Here is a 17,944-nt window from a genome sequence, read left to right as displayed (position 1 = left end):
CTATACATAATACGGGCTTGCGTTGACAATCATCGATTGTGCATTTGTAAAACAGGGTGAGTGCAGGGTTAGAGACTGAGGTGAAGGTGAAGGGGGTGCCAGCAACGGTTGAGCGGTCTAAAAGGTGCTGATCGGATGCGATTTCACAGAGTTAAAAGTAGTCAAGTCGTTGGCAGATGCCGAAGTCAATTCCTTGCTGGTGCCGCAGTCGAGCAGGACAGAGGCTAGCCCCAAATCAAAGGGGAAAATGCATGTGCAGATCGACTAACTTAAGAGCTCTTCAATGTTGAATGAATGTTGCATAGGCAACTTTTGCGAAACTTTAGAGTCGGACTGACTGCTCACGACGCACGAATCGGACTTTGCTGCGAAATCTGAGGGAAATTTCGATTTCCGTCTGTGGCAGTCAAAAGTCTTTCAAATTGTACAGATATAGATATCTTTAAATATTAGTTGCATTATTATTCCTTTTTAAATACGCATAAAAAGTAATTATTAATTAGTGTTAAAATAAATAGCTAGTGGCATTAAAATTAGATTCGACTTTGGCAGCGGCCTCATTTTACACAATTCAGCTTCCGACCGCCCAAGGCCATGAAAAATTTCACATGATTAACTTCATAACAATATAAAATAATAAAACAAATTAATAAAAAGTGATTTTCTACATTTGTTCTTCCCTTTTCCCCTCTAGCTACACTTCAGCCGAGGACGCTCACATGACATGCTGAATCCTGCACGAAAACTAACAAAAATACAATTATTCAAGGGGCTTCATTACATTCTTTTGGCATTTTGTGTTGTCTGCTTTTTGCCCATTACATTTTTGTTGCTTAAATTCTTAGGCGGATATATATGCTTTTATATTGAAAATAAATATTCAATCGCATCGTTTACTCTCTACAAAATTTTCTGTAAATTCAAATTTCTCGTTTCTCAAGCATGTGCTATTAGTGGTTTAAGCCGAGTGCCCACGTCCCAGAGTCCCACCCCCTATACCATAACCCTAGCCCATAAGTCCCTCCGTGAGCTATGGAAAGAACTCATGGTTGGTTCGAGTTATGGTTCGTAATGTTTCCATAGATGTCTTAATGCGCAATGTCGTAGAATAGTTTTTGTTCCGGCCAAACAGCGCCAAGCGCCCACTGGCCCGGACTCCGCTCCGCTCCGCTACGTTGCACTTAGATAACAAGCGCCATGTCCTTTTTGCTGGGCAACTGCACCCGCTTACCCTGCCAGAGCGAGTTGTGTATTGTGAAGGCGTCGATGGTGACGGTCAGATGCTTGGTGTGCACTTGCGAGAAGCACTTGCCCCCTGAGTTGTATCTGCAAAGGGATTATCGAGTTAGTGGATGCTCAGGCGTAGGGATGTCACGGTACCCACTTGAAGAACTTATCGAACATGACTTCGTCGACTTGACTAGGTCCGGTGCCGTACAGCTTGGTCACCTGGTCCCCGGACTCGGGCATGTAGCTGTAGAGGGCGCGGAACTGGCAGCCCGCATCGCGGAAGAGTACTAGGAAGTGTTTCGCCTCCGAGCGTGCTATCTTCTCGAGCACTTTCTGTTTGGCCTCACGGTTCACGGCGCCCGGAAAGACGCAGTATTCGACGGCATTCAGTATAATGCCGCGATTGGATTTGGCCGCTGGTTGCTTGTAGAGTTTTGGACCTGTCAATGCAAATCGCCTCAGTTAGCGGAATGGTCAATCATGATGTGGATATTCTCTACTACTCGGAGGTGTCAATGGCAAGCTTTTATATCTTAAATTCCTCCAATTGTCTTATTATCGAAATGCAGGCTACGTGCACTATGTGAGCTAGAACTTGGGCTCCAAAGTTAGAGCAAAGCTACGATGGATACTTGGGAGTACTTAGACTTGAATGCAAAATCATAAAGTAACAAAAAAATATATATTACAAAAAAAAACCTCCTATTATATAGATGGCGGATGTTTTAAGTATTTTGAACTGAATATTGCCTAATTTAGTATCTTATGCAAATTATTTTTAAAAATTAAAACGAACAGATAATAATAAATAAACGTGTACATAAATTTATATGAAAAAAAAAACCAAAAATAGTAATTAAATTGCTTGCAGTTTGCGTAGGTATTTTTGAAAATTGTGAAGCGGTTAATCGGGCCCATCTGGGGGGTTCGGTATTAGAAAGCTCTTTGGGTGTTGTGTTTCTCTACATTTATCACTGGGTAAACATTTGTCGGCTCTCGTTTGGTTATCGAAAGTCGTGGATTTGACGGAACATGGGAGAGGAAAAACCAAGTGTTTTGGACTCTACAGACTGTCGCAGCCCTCTAGAACTCGCATATCTATGTAGAACTCATACGTATGTCGAACAAAATCATATGGTGGAGTGGACACAAGATGCATACGGATGCCAATTGAATGGTAAACGAGTGGAAATGAAATCAAACGAAAAATGTTTCAATGAAAATCATATCATATAGAATGAGGCGGTTCGAACATATTCGATCGTTATGTATGTGGAGAGATGCGGGTGAATGGATTGGTGGATTGGATGTGATTATATAACTGAGGATATAACTTTTGAAATTTTTTATGGTATGGTTTTTCTTGTTGTTGTTGTTGTTTGTTGTTGTAGTTTGTTGTAGGCGAGAAATACAAACCCGAATATTCCATGTTAAAATTCGGAGTTAATGAGAAATCGCTGGATCCATCATCAAATCCGCGACGTTTCGATATCAAACCTGGCGGCAAAGAGCCCGGTCCAGAGGGGGATGGCATATGCCTACCTGAAGCGCCCATTCCAGGCGAGGGTGCGCGCCTCGGCGGTGTGGCGCGTCCCAGTCCCGAATCTGTGTCTAACCGGCAAGCAAGAGAGTCAATCAGCGGATCGGTCACATGCACAGTACGCAGTACACAGTACACAGCACACAGCACAGGCCCATGCAGGTCCATGCAGATGGTAGCCGTTCGATGTATGGGATGCATTTTGGTTAGTCACCAGACGGGAGCACCAGGGAGCACGGCGATGGGTGGCGAGCGGGCGAGCGATCGAGCGATGATTTCGTTTTGAGTTGGTTAATAATTTGTTGCATTTTTTGTTGTTGTTAATTTCAAGATATTGTTTTTGGTTTTTAGTCAAGGTTGATTTGAAAGAAAGAGAAATAAAAGAAGAGAATGTGTGCACAAAATTTAGTTAAGCCATTTCGTGGATCCTTCATTTAGAGATACTTAAAGCTAATTGATCATGATCTGGTTTTGAATCGAACAGGTTTATAGATGAGTATATGGATGGATATTTGTGTGTGTGTGCAGTTGTATCTGTATGTGCATGAATGTGGGAGTTAGTTCACAAGAAATATGTATCTTTTTGCACAAAATGATTGAATTATGCCCAGAACCTGTTGCGAATGGAAAAGCTGAAACCCTCAGCCCTCACCCCGAAAAACGGCTGATACGAAAACAGGAGAAAAGCTTGAAGAGGGACCAGACAACCACCAACACCACCACCGCCACCGGATCAATAGAAACCGAATTGTCGCAGTGAAAAACTATGCAAAATGAAACCAGAAATATAATCAAATCAAATCAATTATAATGAAAGATAACTTTAAAAATCTCACACACACAAACATAGAATAAATACCAACGGAAAATGTTTAAGGATTACTTATGCAAAGATCGCACCACCAAAGAAAAGATCCAAAGTACAGGTTAAACCAATAAGGAAAGGAAACCACTAGAAGAATACTCAAAATGAATAGAGGATAAGAAGCATACAGATAGATAGATACAGACAGATACGTAATGGGGATAGGATAGGATTGGATAGAGTAGAGTATACAGTTTACAGTATATGGTATAGGGAGGAAAGAAAGCAGCTTGATTTCAGTTGTACTGTAGCTGTGGAACGCTTCTTACCGCACAGATTCATTAGCGAATTGGACTTTCGGCCCCGGAAATTAAGTGTGCTCCCCTTAGCGACGGAGATACGCGACAGAGTGCGGCCCCGCTCGACGGCTGCTGGCTCTGCAAGTAGGTCAGGTCCGACAGGGATATGCCGAGTGGTGCATCATTATACAGTTTCAACAAAAATATATGTAGATCTTCTTACGCAATGGATGGACACAAAATGAGGTACAGGCAAAAATAACGTAAATCAAACTTAAGGCGCCTCGACCCACCCAAAACCATACAAATCAAAGGTATCATTAATTCTCAGACCCAACCAAGGTGTAGTGTAAATTGTAGTGTAACGCACACGCGGCCCCGTGTGCATTCGGTAGCATCCTGGCATTAGTTGGCATTTTGGCATTTCATTTTATTAGTTGAGTTTTGGATGCAGTTACTCATAAGCTGGAGGTGGTGTGTGAATCCTTAGCGATAAGTCAGTAGGAACCAATAAATTATAATCGAATTAAACTAAATGTAAGCACGCGACGGGCATTCATTTGTCGTTGTTATTGTTTTTTGCGTGTTTGAATACGATTTTTGAGGAAATCAAAAGAATAAGAATTAAACGAACGAGAGAACTACGTAATTAGGTGTGTGTTATACCCATCACCAACCTCTGGAAGTTTTATAGGATCCCCGTCGCCCAATCGGAGTTGAACTTGTACTGGGATAATCATCGGGTGACTCTGTTTGAACGAGATTAGTGGTTATTATACCTTATCAAGATATATATCATAGTTAATTCTAGTTTTGATTGCGTGCATATCAAATCATTAAATCAAAAAAAAAAAAAGAAAACAGAATGGAACGCCCTTCTACCATTAAATATAAATCCGATAATAATACATGCTTACTTTAAACTAGGTATACACAATGAAAAATGATAGGATACATGCGATAAAGAAGGTTACATGTAACATAAAAATTACCTTTCACTGTGAGGGAGTCTTGCGAGCCCCTGTAATAATCTCTTTTCATTGAATTTGAGCTTAGTTGACCGTAGCCTAAGCAAATTCGAAACGAAAACAAAAGTTCAACAAATTAGCAAAGGGCAAACTAGGATAATAACATAATCACAGCTAAACAGGGCGGTTTACACAAATAAATCAAGAGAAAACTGAAATCGTGTGATCTGGAGGAGGAAGAGAGGGTTCGGCAGGCCGAACACCAGCCACAGAAATTGGTACTTGGGAGTGCAAGTTCCGCTTCCGTTTCAGCAGCCTTCTGCTCACCGGTTAGATTCGAGCTGGAGCCCTTCTTGCCCCGACTAGAGATGCTCGAAGCCTCACTGATGTCCACACTGGCATCGTCCACATGAATGGTCTTGGGCCTGGGACGTGTCGTGCGCTGCTGCCGGAGTCGCGGATTCGTTGCACTAGATGACTGGGGTTGCAGTTTCACATGCAGATCGGGCCGATCCAGGGTTTTGCCCTTTACAAAAGAAGAAGGCAATGATTTGCTGGCCAACTATATTCTGTAGGTGGCTTACCTCTCGTTCGGCCTCTTCGATGGCTTTCTTGAGTCTATGCTGTTCCAATATGGCCGCTCGTCGCGCCATTTGATCCTCCTTCTTGCGTGCGCGCTCCTCCTCCTTCTCCCGCTCCTTTTCCCGCTTCTGCGAGGCCTCGATCTCCTTGCGTGCCTTGGCCTCCTCCTGCTGCTGACGCCGCTGCAGGGACAGCAGCATGATCTTCTCTTTTCGTCGCTCCATTTCATCCACAGACTCCTGCGTGGACGGAAGAATACAGAATATTATAAGACCCCACTTCTACAAGGATTGCAGTGTACTCTTACCGGATCTAGGTTGGTGGCGTCGGCTCCAATCACCAGCGCCTTGTTCTTGGCCGCCTCGGCACTGTTGTTGCTCTGCTGGATTCGCGTGGGTGACATGGGCTGCTGCTGCATGGGCTGTGGGTGTGGGTGTGGCTCGTGGCCAAATGGATCCGAGCCCGATACGGCCAGATGGCGTAGTTGGATGGGCGCCTCGTCCGTGTACTTGTTGTAGGTGGCATTGCCGGGCGATTTGACACTGTTGGAGTGGTTGAGGCCGTGGATGCTGTGCCTGTTGGCCCCTGCTGACTTGTGGCCGTCCTCGCTGCCGTTGTTGTTATTGTTGTTGTGCAGTTGACTTAGGGACTCCCGTTTGAGCAGAGTCTGGTGGTCCACGCTGTCCCTGTCCCTGTCGCGGCTGCTGCTGCTGCTGTCGCCCAACGGAAGGGCCTCCTTCTTGGGCGAGCGCTTGGCGCGCAGCGGCGGCTTGGGCCGCTTGGGCTGGTCGTCGTCGAAGGAGATGTAGAAGCCCTTCTCAGCCGGCTGATCCTCGCAATCGCGCGGGTCCTGGAAACTGTTGGCCTGAATGGAGGGGCGCGAGGGCGAGGGTATGCGGTAGGTGAGATTGCCGCTGGTGATGTTCAGCTTGTTGGAAATCATCTCGCCGCTGTCGTAGTCCTCCGAACTACTGCCCCTTCCGCCTTGCAGACGCTGCTGCTGCTGCTGCAGTTGCAGTTGCTGCTGGTGATGTTGCTGTTGCTGCTGCTGCTGAAGCACAAAGTCCGAGATGCGTGTGGCCTGCATGGACTCGATGATGTTGCGCTCCACCTCGTCCACATCCTCCTCGTCGCCAATGAAGCAAATGCTCTGCGGTGCCATCATGTCCTCCTGCTGCATGGCCATACCCATGGTCTGCGGCTGGTGCTGGGACTTGGGCGAGCGATTGTCGCGCAGATTGGTCAGTGATTGCTGTCTCTGCACCCCGTTGGCCCCCCCACCCAACTGGCGCTGCGAGTGCTGCGGCGAGGCCTGCACCTGGAACAGATGCTGGAGCTCGCCTCCGCCGCCGCCACCACCTCCTCCCCCGTTCTGGTGCAGCATAAAGCTGCCCTGGGCCGCTCCTCCCGCGCTGGAGGGAGGCCTGTTCATCCAGGGCTGCTGGGCCTTCTTCTGCTGCTGGTGGTGCTGTTGCTGCTGCTGCTGTGACTGCCACGCATTCACATCCACCATCGGCTGCTGTATCTGCTGCTGCTGCTCGTAGGCGGCGGCTGCTGCTGAGTGCGCCCAGGTGCGGCGCTGGGGATGGACCTGTGGCTGTGCCTGTGGCGAGGACTCATGCAGGTAGAAGTGGTTCGTGGGCTGGCCATAGTCATCGAAGACCACACTGCTCCTGTACTGCGGAGGAGCAGCCGCTCCGTAGTGCGGCGAGTGGTTGTTGTAGGGCGCTCCGTTGTCGCTGTAGATGCTCTGCGGCTGGTAGTGGGAGGGCTGCGGCGGCGACATGTACTGGCCGTGCTCATTGACGAACTGCATCGGCTGGGGCATGGCCATGGGCTGCTGCTGCTGCTGCTGGTGTTGCTGCTGATGTTGTTGCTGCTGGTAGGGATCGCGGCTGGGCGGACGGGAGCTGTACGCACTGACTGGGGCATTGTAGGCCTGCGGAAGATGCGGCGATGAGCCAAAGCTTTGCTGCATGGGTCTCTGCTGCTGCTGGTAGTGGTGGTCAGACAGGTGCTGCTGCGACCCATACGTCTGTTGCTGCTGGATGATGCGGTTAGTGGGTGGGGTGCAAGCGTAGTGGAAGCGCAGCCGGAACGAGAACAGAGAACAAAATGGGTTAGTCGACAGCAGCAGAGGGTTGTTTGCAGGGGGAGGCTGCTGCTCTCCGCCCCCTAGTTAATGGGCGATGCAACGACGGGAGGCGGGGATGTGTGTGGCTGCATAGATGGATGGATGGATGGATCCTTTACCTGGTTCAGCATATTGGCTATTTGCTGGGCCTGCAGGAGCTGCTGCGCCTGCAGGTGCTGGGCCTGCATCTGGCTCTGCTGCGTGGCCAGGCGGTGGATATCCTGCTGGATATCCTGCAGATTCATGTTCATGATGGCGATGCTTTGCTGCACGTTCCACATCCATTCCGCGAGCGTTTGTTAATTTTTCAGTGTGGTTCAGTGGGTGCGGGTTAGTGTAAGGCGTTGTGGGCGTGGGCGTGTGAGTGTTTGTGTTTGCGTGTGAGTATATTGGAATGTTGAAGCAGACACACAGATACACAGAGAATGGCGGAAAGTGGCGGAAAAGAGAGACACACAGGCGTTAGACATTAATATTTCTGGTTGCACGGGTAGCACGAGTTAGGAGACGTTGAGATGGGGACAGGGGGTGGGGGAATGGTTATGGCCGCATTTTGTGATTACCTCACCCACCTGGTACTTGTCCAAGTCAACGGGATCCATGTCCGGCGTGCGCTTCGATTCATTACTCATGGTCTCCCACTTCATAACCTCCGGACAAGATTCGAGATCCTCCTAATCAGAATTCACAGATGTTAATATTGAGTAATCAATCGAGTCGAGGCCTACCTTCTCCTGGTGCCTGAGCAGGGCCATTTCGATCTTCCGCTTGTCCTGCTCAATGCGACGACGCTTCTCCTCCAGCTTCATGCGTATGGTGGACAGCTTGCTGGCGTTCTCCAGCGAGCGCATGTCCTCATCGCCCACGTCCAGCTGCCAGGCTGCGGGGCTCGCTGGCATGCTGCTGGTGGAGGACTTGCGCACTGGTGTGCTCTCCGGATCGTAGGCACTGGAGCGGGCATCGTTGTAGGTGTCCGCCACGCTGTGGCTGTAGTCTTTGTCGCTGGAATGTTGCTTGTTCCGTGCCTGTGGCAAGGGGCTGCTCGCATTCGATAGATTGTGAGCCGACACCGTGGGCACATTGTCGACACTGTCAAAAGCGAGAGGGGGTTGTGTATCAGAGGATGCTCGCGTGTAAATATTTAGAATGGTAGCCTACCTCGCCTGCCGACGCATTGAATACTTCTCCGTCTCGCGGTCCTGCTTCTCCGAGCCCGAATCCGTGTCGTAGCCAAGCTGCAGCGTGCCCCGGGCATCGGCAATGGAGGAGCGCACGGCCACAGCGGGTTCAGCTGAAACGGAATCAATCTCGTTCAATCAATGCAATTCTCGGGGAACATTTCTCTCAGTTGCACCCACCTATGCTGGTGTTGGACAACTTCCGCTCCCTGTCCCTGTCTCGGTCCCGTTCGCGATCCCGATCGAATCTGCCTCCCAGCGTGTTCAGCTGATCCTGGGAGCCGCCAAAGTTCTCGATGGTCAGCTGGGAGTCCTCGCTGGAGGAGTTCCTGCGCGAGCGGCGCCCTGAAACGGCATTCAAAAGAGCATTAGTTTGCTTCCAGCAGATCGCTCTCAACGCTGATGGACATAGGAAGGGGACAGACAGGGGGGCAACGTAAGGATAATGGATAACACAAACTAAATGGCATTCTACTGGACTACGAAGAAGCACTATCGACAGACAGTTGCAACAGTTGTTGTGTGGCTCATACCTGCAAAGCTTGGCCGACGGCTCTGTTCCCAGTTACTTGGTCGACCCGCAGCGACAAAATCGCCTTGAGAGCAAAAATTAAACAAATATAAATTCCAAATTAAATCAAAATGTGTAAAATCAACCAAAAATCAATCAAGTTATTCGATGAACTCAAGTAAAATAAAGAATAAGGCTTGTATGTATGTGGCACTAGAGAGAGATGGGGAGGCCAACAGGTCGTTGAGGATACTATAATGTTGCTCAGTTTCATTTGATTCCCATCCACTCTGATGTTCAATGAGTTCTAGGCCCCAGTAATCTCTAGTGGCCACATACAAGACATCCAAGACTCGGGAAGAACGAAAAACAAGAGTCAAACGATAACTGAAGCGAACTGGAAGAAGCGGGCAGGGGCAAGCAAACCTCTCTCATCCGCCTTGGACTCGACATTGGTCTTTTCTTTAGCCTGACGCAAGCGAGCCGGAACCAAGGGCTCCTGCTGCTGCTGCTGCTGCTGCTGCTGTTGCTGCTGTAGCTGTTGCTGTAGCTGCGACTGCTGCTGCTGGTGGAACTGTTGCTGTTGCTGATGTTGCTGTTGGTGGTGGTGTTGCTGCTGCTGCTGCGAGTGCATGGATGAGAGTGTGGTGATGCCACGCGACTTGTGCACGACGAAGGCTGCACACATTCAAGATGAGTAGCGAGCGGGGCAGGCAGGCGTTGGCAGTGAGCATGTGTGGGTTTCGGTTTTGGGGGGGGGATGAAAAAGAACAAAATTAAAAATTTAAATTAGAATCTAAAACCAATAAATGCTAGAGAGATATCTTTCTGTATTCTGTATTTTTCTGAAGTGCATTTTAAACGTACATAAAATTAATTACAAATAATAATCTACTAAAAATAAAAATAATTCAACAGAAATTACCTTCGCCTTGATTACCATCGAAATGATTCGAATTTGCTTGAACAACCGCCTGTTGGTGTTGTTGTTGCTGTTGTTGGTGTTCGTTTGGCGGGGTGGATCTGCGATTTAAGCCGCCGCTGAATGAATTCGAATGCGGAACTAAAAATAACCCAACAAAAATGGAATACAAAAAGAAAATAAGAAATAAATAAATAAATACATAAACAATTTGTTCAGCTTTCCGGTTAAACAATGAGACACCAACAGGTAAATGAACTGAATATTTCCCATTGGTGGGTGGTTATTCAATAAGTTGGGGGTTGCGTTTAAAAGCGGGCAAAAGCATACACATGGGTGAATTTCAGTCCGAGGATGGTATGAGAATATTATAAAGAACTCCCCCCCTCGAATGACCCCACAACAGGACAGTTATCAGTTTGGGAGCAGTCCAGCAACAACAGCAGCCCTTATCAATGATCCGTGTCATGCACACGACATGTATGTTGCTTTTTTGCTCTTTTGCAGCATTCGCTGCGATGAAAGCAGCTTCCATTTTGGGTTTCTATCTACAGTTCAAGAGTGTTGGGTATTTCTCGTCCAAGTATCGTTCGAAAGATGCTTCTGTCAGTCCAAGTGCTCAGTGGATTAAATATGTCTTAGTGCATATCCCCTATATGTTGATTGTTCAGATGAATAGTGCTCTCATTACAGACAAACTAATGAAGCTTCCGTTTCGGTGTGCAGCTGGTGTGACAAGACAATGAGGTGTACCTTAGATCTTAAGCTACATCTAAATGGTAGTTATATTAATTTCTGGTGGGGGGAAAACATCGACAAACGAGATCAATGGAGGCAAACAAACAAACAAACAAACAAACGAACGAACGAACAGAATGTGTGGGCAGCAGAACAAGCAAACAAACAACAAACAAATGGAAACAACACATTCATGAGAAACCAGAGGGGGGTATAAACGGGTATAAGGAGGAAGTATTTGGAGTACACAGAAAATGCTCGCAAAAAAGTTTGATTGAAAATTTGAAGTAAACCTTGAAATGGCGGCCGATTCGAGGGCGAGCCAACGGGCGGCTGGTCGAGATCGCTGCGGAGATCGGGTATGGGCATAACGGGCTGCATTGTGAGGCCCCGTCGGTGGCAGATTCCGTGCTCATTGGCGCCCAAGGTGCGCCGGGCGATGACATCTACGGTGTGGAGAGTGGCGTCGGGTGGAGCAGAGGGTGGAGATCGAGAAATACATTGCATGTGGCACGTTGTTGCACGTTGTACATAGTATGTGTGTGTGTGTGTTGTGAGTGTGTTTGTGAGTGTTGTGTGTGGTTAGGACCCAAGTTATCGGTAGATTGTTTTGCGGTTTACAAGTGGCAAGAGAGGAAGCGTTTTTTATTGTTGCACATAAACAAAAAAAAAAGAGAATCAAGTACAGAAGATTGTTTGATTGTCATTAATGCTGTTCAATTTTGGATTGGGAATATATTCGTATCCACAGCTGCCACTTTGGGGGTTTAATAACTGCCTTTCAGTGGCATGTGGCAAGTGGCAACCGTTGATATTTGACTACATTTTTGCATTGATTTCTAAATGGGGGGGGAGGAGGTGGGCAATGATGAGAATTATATAGTGTTAAGATGTGATAATTTCTGGGTGGATTCTTTTGTGGTTTCTAGAATTTCCATTGCGGCAGCGGATGATGAACCGCAGCGGAACCGCAGCAAGAGAGACTTTGCTGTAATTTGTTTGGTTTTGCAAATATATCTTTTCCTAACAGGTGGGTATCTGTGGTGGGATCTTGATTGTGGTTCAATCATTTGTGGCGGGAACTCTACGAGCTGTGAAGCATTTCCTTCCTTCCTTGCTTCTGTTGACCAATTCGGGGCATAAACGAATAGCAAATCATAGGTAAACGAAGACAAAACAAAAGGCAAACAAAGAGAGCGAAGGATACGTTCAGAAGAACAGACAAGAATGCATGCCCCGGACTGATACTGAGTTTAATATACATTTGGCAGGCCAATCTTTGGACGGGGGAGGATTCGGGTAGATGCGATGCGGTGCAGCGTTTCGGGTTTAGGTATAGATATATGCATGTAGATTGAGGGAGGCCTCTCCACTTACCCTGACCATCCATGCCCGGGTAGCAGACACACTTCGCCGGATGTATCTCGAACAGATTGAACAGATCCGTGAGCAGCAGTACCAGATTCAGTTTCATCGATCTGCAAGGCAAAATGGTGTACATTTAATGGCCATTCTTGTGGTTGCTTTAATAGTAGGTTTAGGCACGGTACCCCCTCATGAAGGTCACATCCTCGGGCGTCATGTGGAAGACGCCATATGGCAGATGCTTCTGTGAGAAATTGCTCACGAGCAGGATATTGTGTATGGAGTCCTCGACAGCCGGCAGATAGTTGATGCGCACCATCGTCCAGGGCACCACCTTGGGGCAGTAGTAGGCGATGAGCAGCGCCAGGCAGATGCCATCGCACAGATCCTGGAAGTCCCTCACTGGCGGTATGTCCGGCGTCTGCAGACGCGTGCCCTGCAAAACGGAATTCAATCAACAAATCCTTTATGAACGAAGAGAGCCACTCACATTCTCATCGGGCAGCCCTGTCTCCACCTCCTTGATGATGCGCTTCTTCAGAGCCGCGCAGGCATGCGAAATCCAAGCCAGCAGAGCTTGCTCATACGTTTGGCCAGGAGGCGTCTGGTAATTGCTGCCAGATATTCTGAAAGTCACAACGAAACCCCGTTAGAAAGCCCAAAGCCAGGAGGTGTTAGCGCTCACCTTCTGATGGCCGACATGATGCGGTCACCCGATGATATCTCCTTGGCATACAAAACCATCAGCGATTCTATCACAGACATGTGGGCGTTCTGCAAAGAGGGAGGCATTAGAGGAGTTTCCCTCAAACATTCTGGTGGCCTGGTACTCACAATTCGCAACGGATTCGTTTGAATTAATACCGTTTCGGTAATGGGCATGTCCGAGGACTCGGCCACCGGGACACCCTTGCGCGCTAGCGTCTGTATTATTGACCAGTGATTCAAGCTTTGGTAGTTGGGATCTGAGTACAGATTGGACAACGTCTGGCAGTACAGCGTGGCGTTGCCCAGCTCCACAATGATCTGGGGCTTGAGGCGCTCCTGATTCTCATGGTCGCGATAGAAGGGCTCCTTCAGGTTGTCCGGCACACGATTGTTGAAGGCCTTCGAGAGCAGCCACTTGACGGAAGCACGTTGACGAGCCTGTGCCAGCGATGGGAACAAACGATGTGTGTAAGAAATATTGTGATAATGTGAGAACAAAGTTGGCCGGTCATTCCTTCAGTCCTCCCCCCGCAATCTCTCAATCTACGGCTGGGCGGGCACCTAAGGGGCCCCAGGCTCCGTCCCAAAGCCAAGGCCAAGTTTTGCCGCTGTAATCAATGCATTATAACTGCATCTTCTGTGTGTGCAATGACGCCGCTCTGCCTGGCAATTAACTAGCGCACTCTTAAGTGCCTTTTGTATCTATAGCTTGCTGTGCCTGTTGCTGCATCTGTATCTGTATCTGTGTGAAGCCATGCGTACAATCTTCAATATGAGTTCGATAAACCCGCTCGCGTTTGGCTTGGCGTGCGCCGACAGTCTCCGACCGAGTGCCCCTTCCCCTTCCCCTTCCTATTGTTTTGGGAGGGAAAGGAATGCCATGCCTGCTGCTGCTGCTGCTGTTGCTGTTGCTTGCTTGGCTGAATGGATGATGATGGTCACTCAGCATGAAAGACGCCCCATCTTGTCCGGCCAGTCTTGGCCGTGGTCTCCTCTTTTCTGTTCTCTTTTCCCCGTTCCGTTTTTAGAACCATCTCAAGTCAAGTGCTACTGCAGTGCTTCTCGCCAAGCCAAGCCATTCCATTGCTGGTTGCACTCATAATCATAATTTTTGCTATTGCACAAAGGAGAACTCCATTCCGAACGGCCTCTTCTGGCTCTAATTGAAACTGGGGAGGGGGGGGATGCCAAAAGGCAATCGAAAATGAGTTCTCAAGAGGGAAACTGTCGCAGATTCCGACCGAACAAGCTGGTTGTTCGAAGGCGAGGGAAACACATCCAAACATAAGTAAAAGAATGTCTCAATTTGTGTTATCTCTGGGTAAATACATATGGGACACATGTCCGCTTGTCTTGGACTGATAAGAATCGTGTGTAATTTGATTTAATTCTGATTTTGGGGCAGGAGAAAACTGTCTCCTTATCGCAGGGAATCCTCACTTGAGGCTAGGGAATTATGACAGTGTAAATATATAGAGAAAGCATATATTATTCTTGGTTACAGATAAGGAATCGGTAAAAATATACTTTTACAGTGCGTTTCGGTAGTATAGAGAAGAGGCGAGACGATAAATCGTAAACATCGAAGCGAAGCAAGATTTTCAAGAAATAACTAAAAGATGGGTTTTCTTTTAACAGAAATATTCACACTTTTGTGCCCCACTGTGTAGCACCTTCAGTGCTCTTTAAAGATTAATTTTGTATCTTTGTCATTCCAAAGATCTGAAACGGGTTCTTCGAAAGAGTTCGACGTGAATGAAGTCATCAATAACTGTGTCAGCAAACAAACCATTTTCTTGGCGGGCTGCGTCGAAGCATTCTTTTGTAGACCATTTGGGTGTCGGTCGGCAATTGTTTTGTCTCTGGGATTAAAAGCTCCATCAAATTCAGGGGGGAACATTGCATTTTGATAGGCCACGATATTGGCGTAGGTCGTAGACCGTCCAGCTATGCGAATTGGTCAACAGGTGGAGGGAAAACCTGTTTAGTCTGCCTGCTGCCTGCCAAGCAAGAGCCGTGCCCCACTCTTCCCCTCCCGCAGACGCGAGAAACTGTCCAAAGCATAATTTGAATGGGCAACGAAACGGAAAAACTCTGGCTGCACTTTGCAGATCCATTGTAAAAAGATGTGGATGTGGATGGGGCTGGGGGCTGGTAGCTGAAGCGAGATGTCTGAAACTCAAATTTCAAAAATAAAGGCCAGTGTAAACAATTCGAAGAAAAATTATAATAAATGGCTGGTTTGCTGGTGGTTTAGACGCCCACACATTGGATGAGCCACGAGAGACGGAGGGCATATGCACACACACATACATAAGCATATGCATCTATTTTTTTGGAGCATACATAGCCATCCTTGTATCCATATGTTTGTAATAAAGTTTTGGTTCTTTTTCTCCGTTTGTTTCAAATGTCACAAATGGAAATTGTGGAGGCATTTATGATTTCATTATCTGGCGTTTGCGTTTGATATTTGTTTTTGGCATTCCACAGAGCGATAGCCGAAAGCTAAACAGAGAGAAGCAAATAGTAAAAGCAAGTCTCGGCAGTCTTGGGCTCTTACTGGGTTTAAACTCGATCGTTTTTGCTGTTTTGAGAGATTATAATGCGTTAATTGCCGGTGGAACTGTAGAACTGGCAGGCACTGGTGCCAGTGGCCATTCGATAATCTGCGGCAACTTTCTACCCAGGGAGTTGGACACAAAGAAGAAAAATGGTTCGATTTGGAGGCCCCCAAAAGTGTGAGCACACACGCAAGTGCCCCAACCTCGGCTAGGGTCTCTCCTTCTCTCTCTCTCTTGCCCTGCCTTTCGCATGCGTAAGCCGTTTTTTTTTTGTTTTTAGCGGTTAGGTCATGCAACAGCAGCTACCACGGACGAAAAGAGAGAGAGAGGGAGAGAGAGACAAAGAGGAAAACGATAACAAAGGTTCCATTTTCCGGCTTCAAAATCAATTTTCGGTTGTTGTTGCAGTTCTCATGAATGGGAGTTTCTTTTGTTGTATTTCCAAGTTCGAACAGCTCCCCATACTCGAAAACCTGGTCCAGTCCCTAATAGCAATTGTTGTTTGCATTGGGATTCTACGGCAGAGTACGCTACGCTCTTCCGACTATGGGAATACTCTATATTCCAACTGGATTATGGACGATCTACTTGGAATGCAACAGGCAGGAAAAACAAAAACAAATAATATAAATTCTGACTGTAGATCTGCTGTATTCTCGAAAACTGTGAGTGCCACTGCCACTTCGCGTACCCGTACCCTCCTTTATGAGTGGCGGATATCAAAACCAGTCAAATGTTAAGTAGGTGTCGGTCGCATATTAAAACGCTCGCCTGCCGGAGCGCGCGGACAAGTGGGAGCGGCGACGGCGACGGCGACTCGCATTACCTCACTCAGCGCACCATTTTGGCAAAGAGAGTAGGTGGGAAGTAAACGCTGCTCTCCGCTCCACTCCACTCCTCTCCGCTCAGCCAACGAAGGAATGTTAATGAGTGCCGTGCCGCGATATTTAGTTTGTGTTTCTTCGAGTATGAGCATATTTTTATTAGTAACTATACACACACACACACACACGCACCGTCAAATAGGCACACACAATCGCCCCGGCTAGGCGGGGGCTTAGAGTAAAGGCTAAAAATATGTTTAACCTGTCGTATTTCCTGTGATTCGGCGGCATCCATGCTGACGGCTATACGCTGCTGCTGTTGCTGGCGGCGGCGACTGGTGGTGCTGCTGCTGCAGCTGCTGCTACAGCAGATGAGGGGAGATGACGGTGCAACAACCCGAGTCTACGAAATTTTCTCTGCGCGGCGGGCAAAACGGATGACACTCCGGCTGGCTGTCCGACGCCCAGTCTCCGTTGCACTTGGCACTTCACTTTGCTCTCTCTCACACTCTCCGACACTCTGTCTCTCGCTCCACGCGCTTTTCCTTTTGTTATTTTCCACACTTTCCTATTACGCTGTCTTCGCTGCTGTGTTGTGTTTTTCTTTTGGTGGGACGACGCCTCTCTTGCGGAATTTTCACTTCAACCTAGACAGAAAAACACAACGGAATAATTTGATTGGCATTTTAGCAACTCAACTGCATTTGAGATGAGGATTAATTGCGCACACGCATTGGCAGCGGCAGCAGTAAGCAGAAAACGATTTATTTAAGCAGCCAAAGACGGTGGAAAACTAGCAAAAGAAAAATGTGAATCATTCAGTGGGGCGCACTAGGCAGTGGGCGGCACTGCGCGGGCCGAAGGGGGGGTGGGGTTGCTTTGCTCCACTGTGCAGCAAATTGAAGCAGTGGGGCCATAACAGTCTGTAAGGCTTACAGTCGACTGTTGTCGGAGTTAGAGGGCTTAAGATGCTGCATCAGCTGTTGCAATTTAGTCGCATAGGCGACACCCAGACGCACTTTTCAGCACGCAGGCAACGCGTTTCGATTAGTTAGTGTATAATTATCGCGGTGGCTTTTACAGTTTTTTGCAATTTGCAGGTTTTCCTGGCTCCGGCGACAGTAATAAATGAAAACATTTTTCTTTTGCTTGCTGTTGTTGTTCGTCTTGCTGTTTGCCTCTCTTTCGTTCACGATACCCTGCCAATACTGGTGCTGAGCACTGTTACTGTTATGCTCTTCGCTCTCATTGGAGGGCACGGCGGATGGGGCGAGTGATGACCGAAAAAGCTGTGTATGTGTGAGTGGCCTACGCACATTTTTGCCTGATTCCGCACTGATTTATATTCTCTTTGATATTCATATGCATTTCACACGATTCCCGCTCACTTTCACTTAGTAAGTTACTATTTTTAATACTATAATTTAGCTTGAAATTAATTAAATCGCGAACAGCTACCAGTTTCTTCTCTTCTTTTCGGACTTATCGATAAAATATATGGGCAACCCTCAGACATACACCCAGTGCTGCCAGATTTTGATCGTCAAAATACGCTAGATTTCACAAAAATACAAGC

General features: G+C 47.6%; 1 protein-coding gene across 50 annotated transcripts; it reads right to left on the bottom strand.

Moving 5' to 3' along the window:
- Nucleotides 1-437: 437 nt before the first annotated feature.
- LOC108159016 (patronin) lies at nucleotides 438-17,866 on the bottom strand. 50 transcript variants are annotated; one of them, XM_033391875.1, is made up of 25 exons: nucleotides 17,685-17,866; nucleotides 16,631-17,015; nucleotides 13,107-13,418; nucleotides 12,958-13,046; nucleotides 12,763-12,898; nucleotides 12,458-12,708; nucleotides 12,285-12,385; nucleotides 11,201-11,353; nucleotides 10,173-10,310; nucleotides 9,674-9,925; nucleotides 9,270-9,332; nucleotides 8,917-9,081; nucleotides 8,717-8,849; nucleotides 8,287-8,647; nucleotides 8,122-8,232; nucleotides 7,678-7,824; nucleotides 5,732-7,468; nucleotides 5,427-5,663; nucleotides 5,170-5,368; nucleotides 4,867-4,941; nucleotides 4,552-4,623; nucleotides 3,905-4,012; nucleotides 2,647-2,841; nucleotides 1,385-1,670; nucleotides 438-1,326 (listed from the first exon to the last, which is right to left on the bottom strand). In XM_033391875.1, the coding sequence occupies exons 2-25, from the start codon at nucleotides 16,661-16,663 to the stop codon at nucleotides 1,182-1,184; spliced, it is 5,499 nt and encodes a 1,832-aa protein (XP_033247766.1). In that variant the 5' UTR covers nucleotides 16,664-17,015; nucleotides 17,685-17,866; the 3' UTR covers nucleotides 438-1,181. The 50 variants fall into 50 exon arrangements, with proteins under 50 accessions (XP_033247766.1, XP_033247774.1, XP_033247768.1 ...); XM_033391883.1 differs by having other exon boundaries at nucleotides 2,773-2,841; XM_033391877.1 differs by having other exon boundaries at nucleotides 2,647-2,835.
- Between the last annotated feature and the right edge of the window lie 78 nt (nucleotides 17,867-17,944).

This window comes from Drosophila miranda, chromosome 3 (genome assembly GCF_003369915.1).
Source record: "Drosophila miranda strain MSH22 chromosome 3, D.miranda_PacBio2.1, whole genome shotgun sequence".
Lineage (NCBI taxonomy): Eukaryota > Metazoa > Arthropoda > Insecta > Diptera > Drosophilidae > Drosophila > Drosophila miranda.
The sequence above is the reverse complement of the archived record's forward strand: the minus strand, read 5'-3'. Positions and strand labels throughout refer to the sequence as shown.

Coding starts and splice junctions, on each gene's coding strand:
- LOC108159016 (XM_033391875.1), bottom strand. CDS start 16,663: ATGGATGCCGCCGAATCACAGGAAATACGACAG. Junction 12,899..12,957: donor ATCATGTCGGCCATCAGAAG/GTGAGCGCTAAC, acceptor TGTGACTTTCAG/AATATCTGGCAGCAATTACC. Junction 9,926..10,172: donor CGATGGTAATCAAGGCGAAG/GTAATTTCTGTT, acceptor GAATGTGTGCAG/CCTTCGTCGTGCACAAGTCG.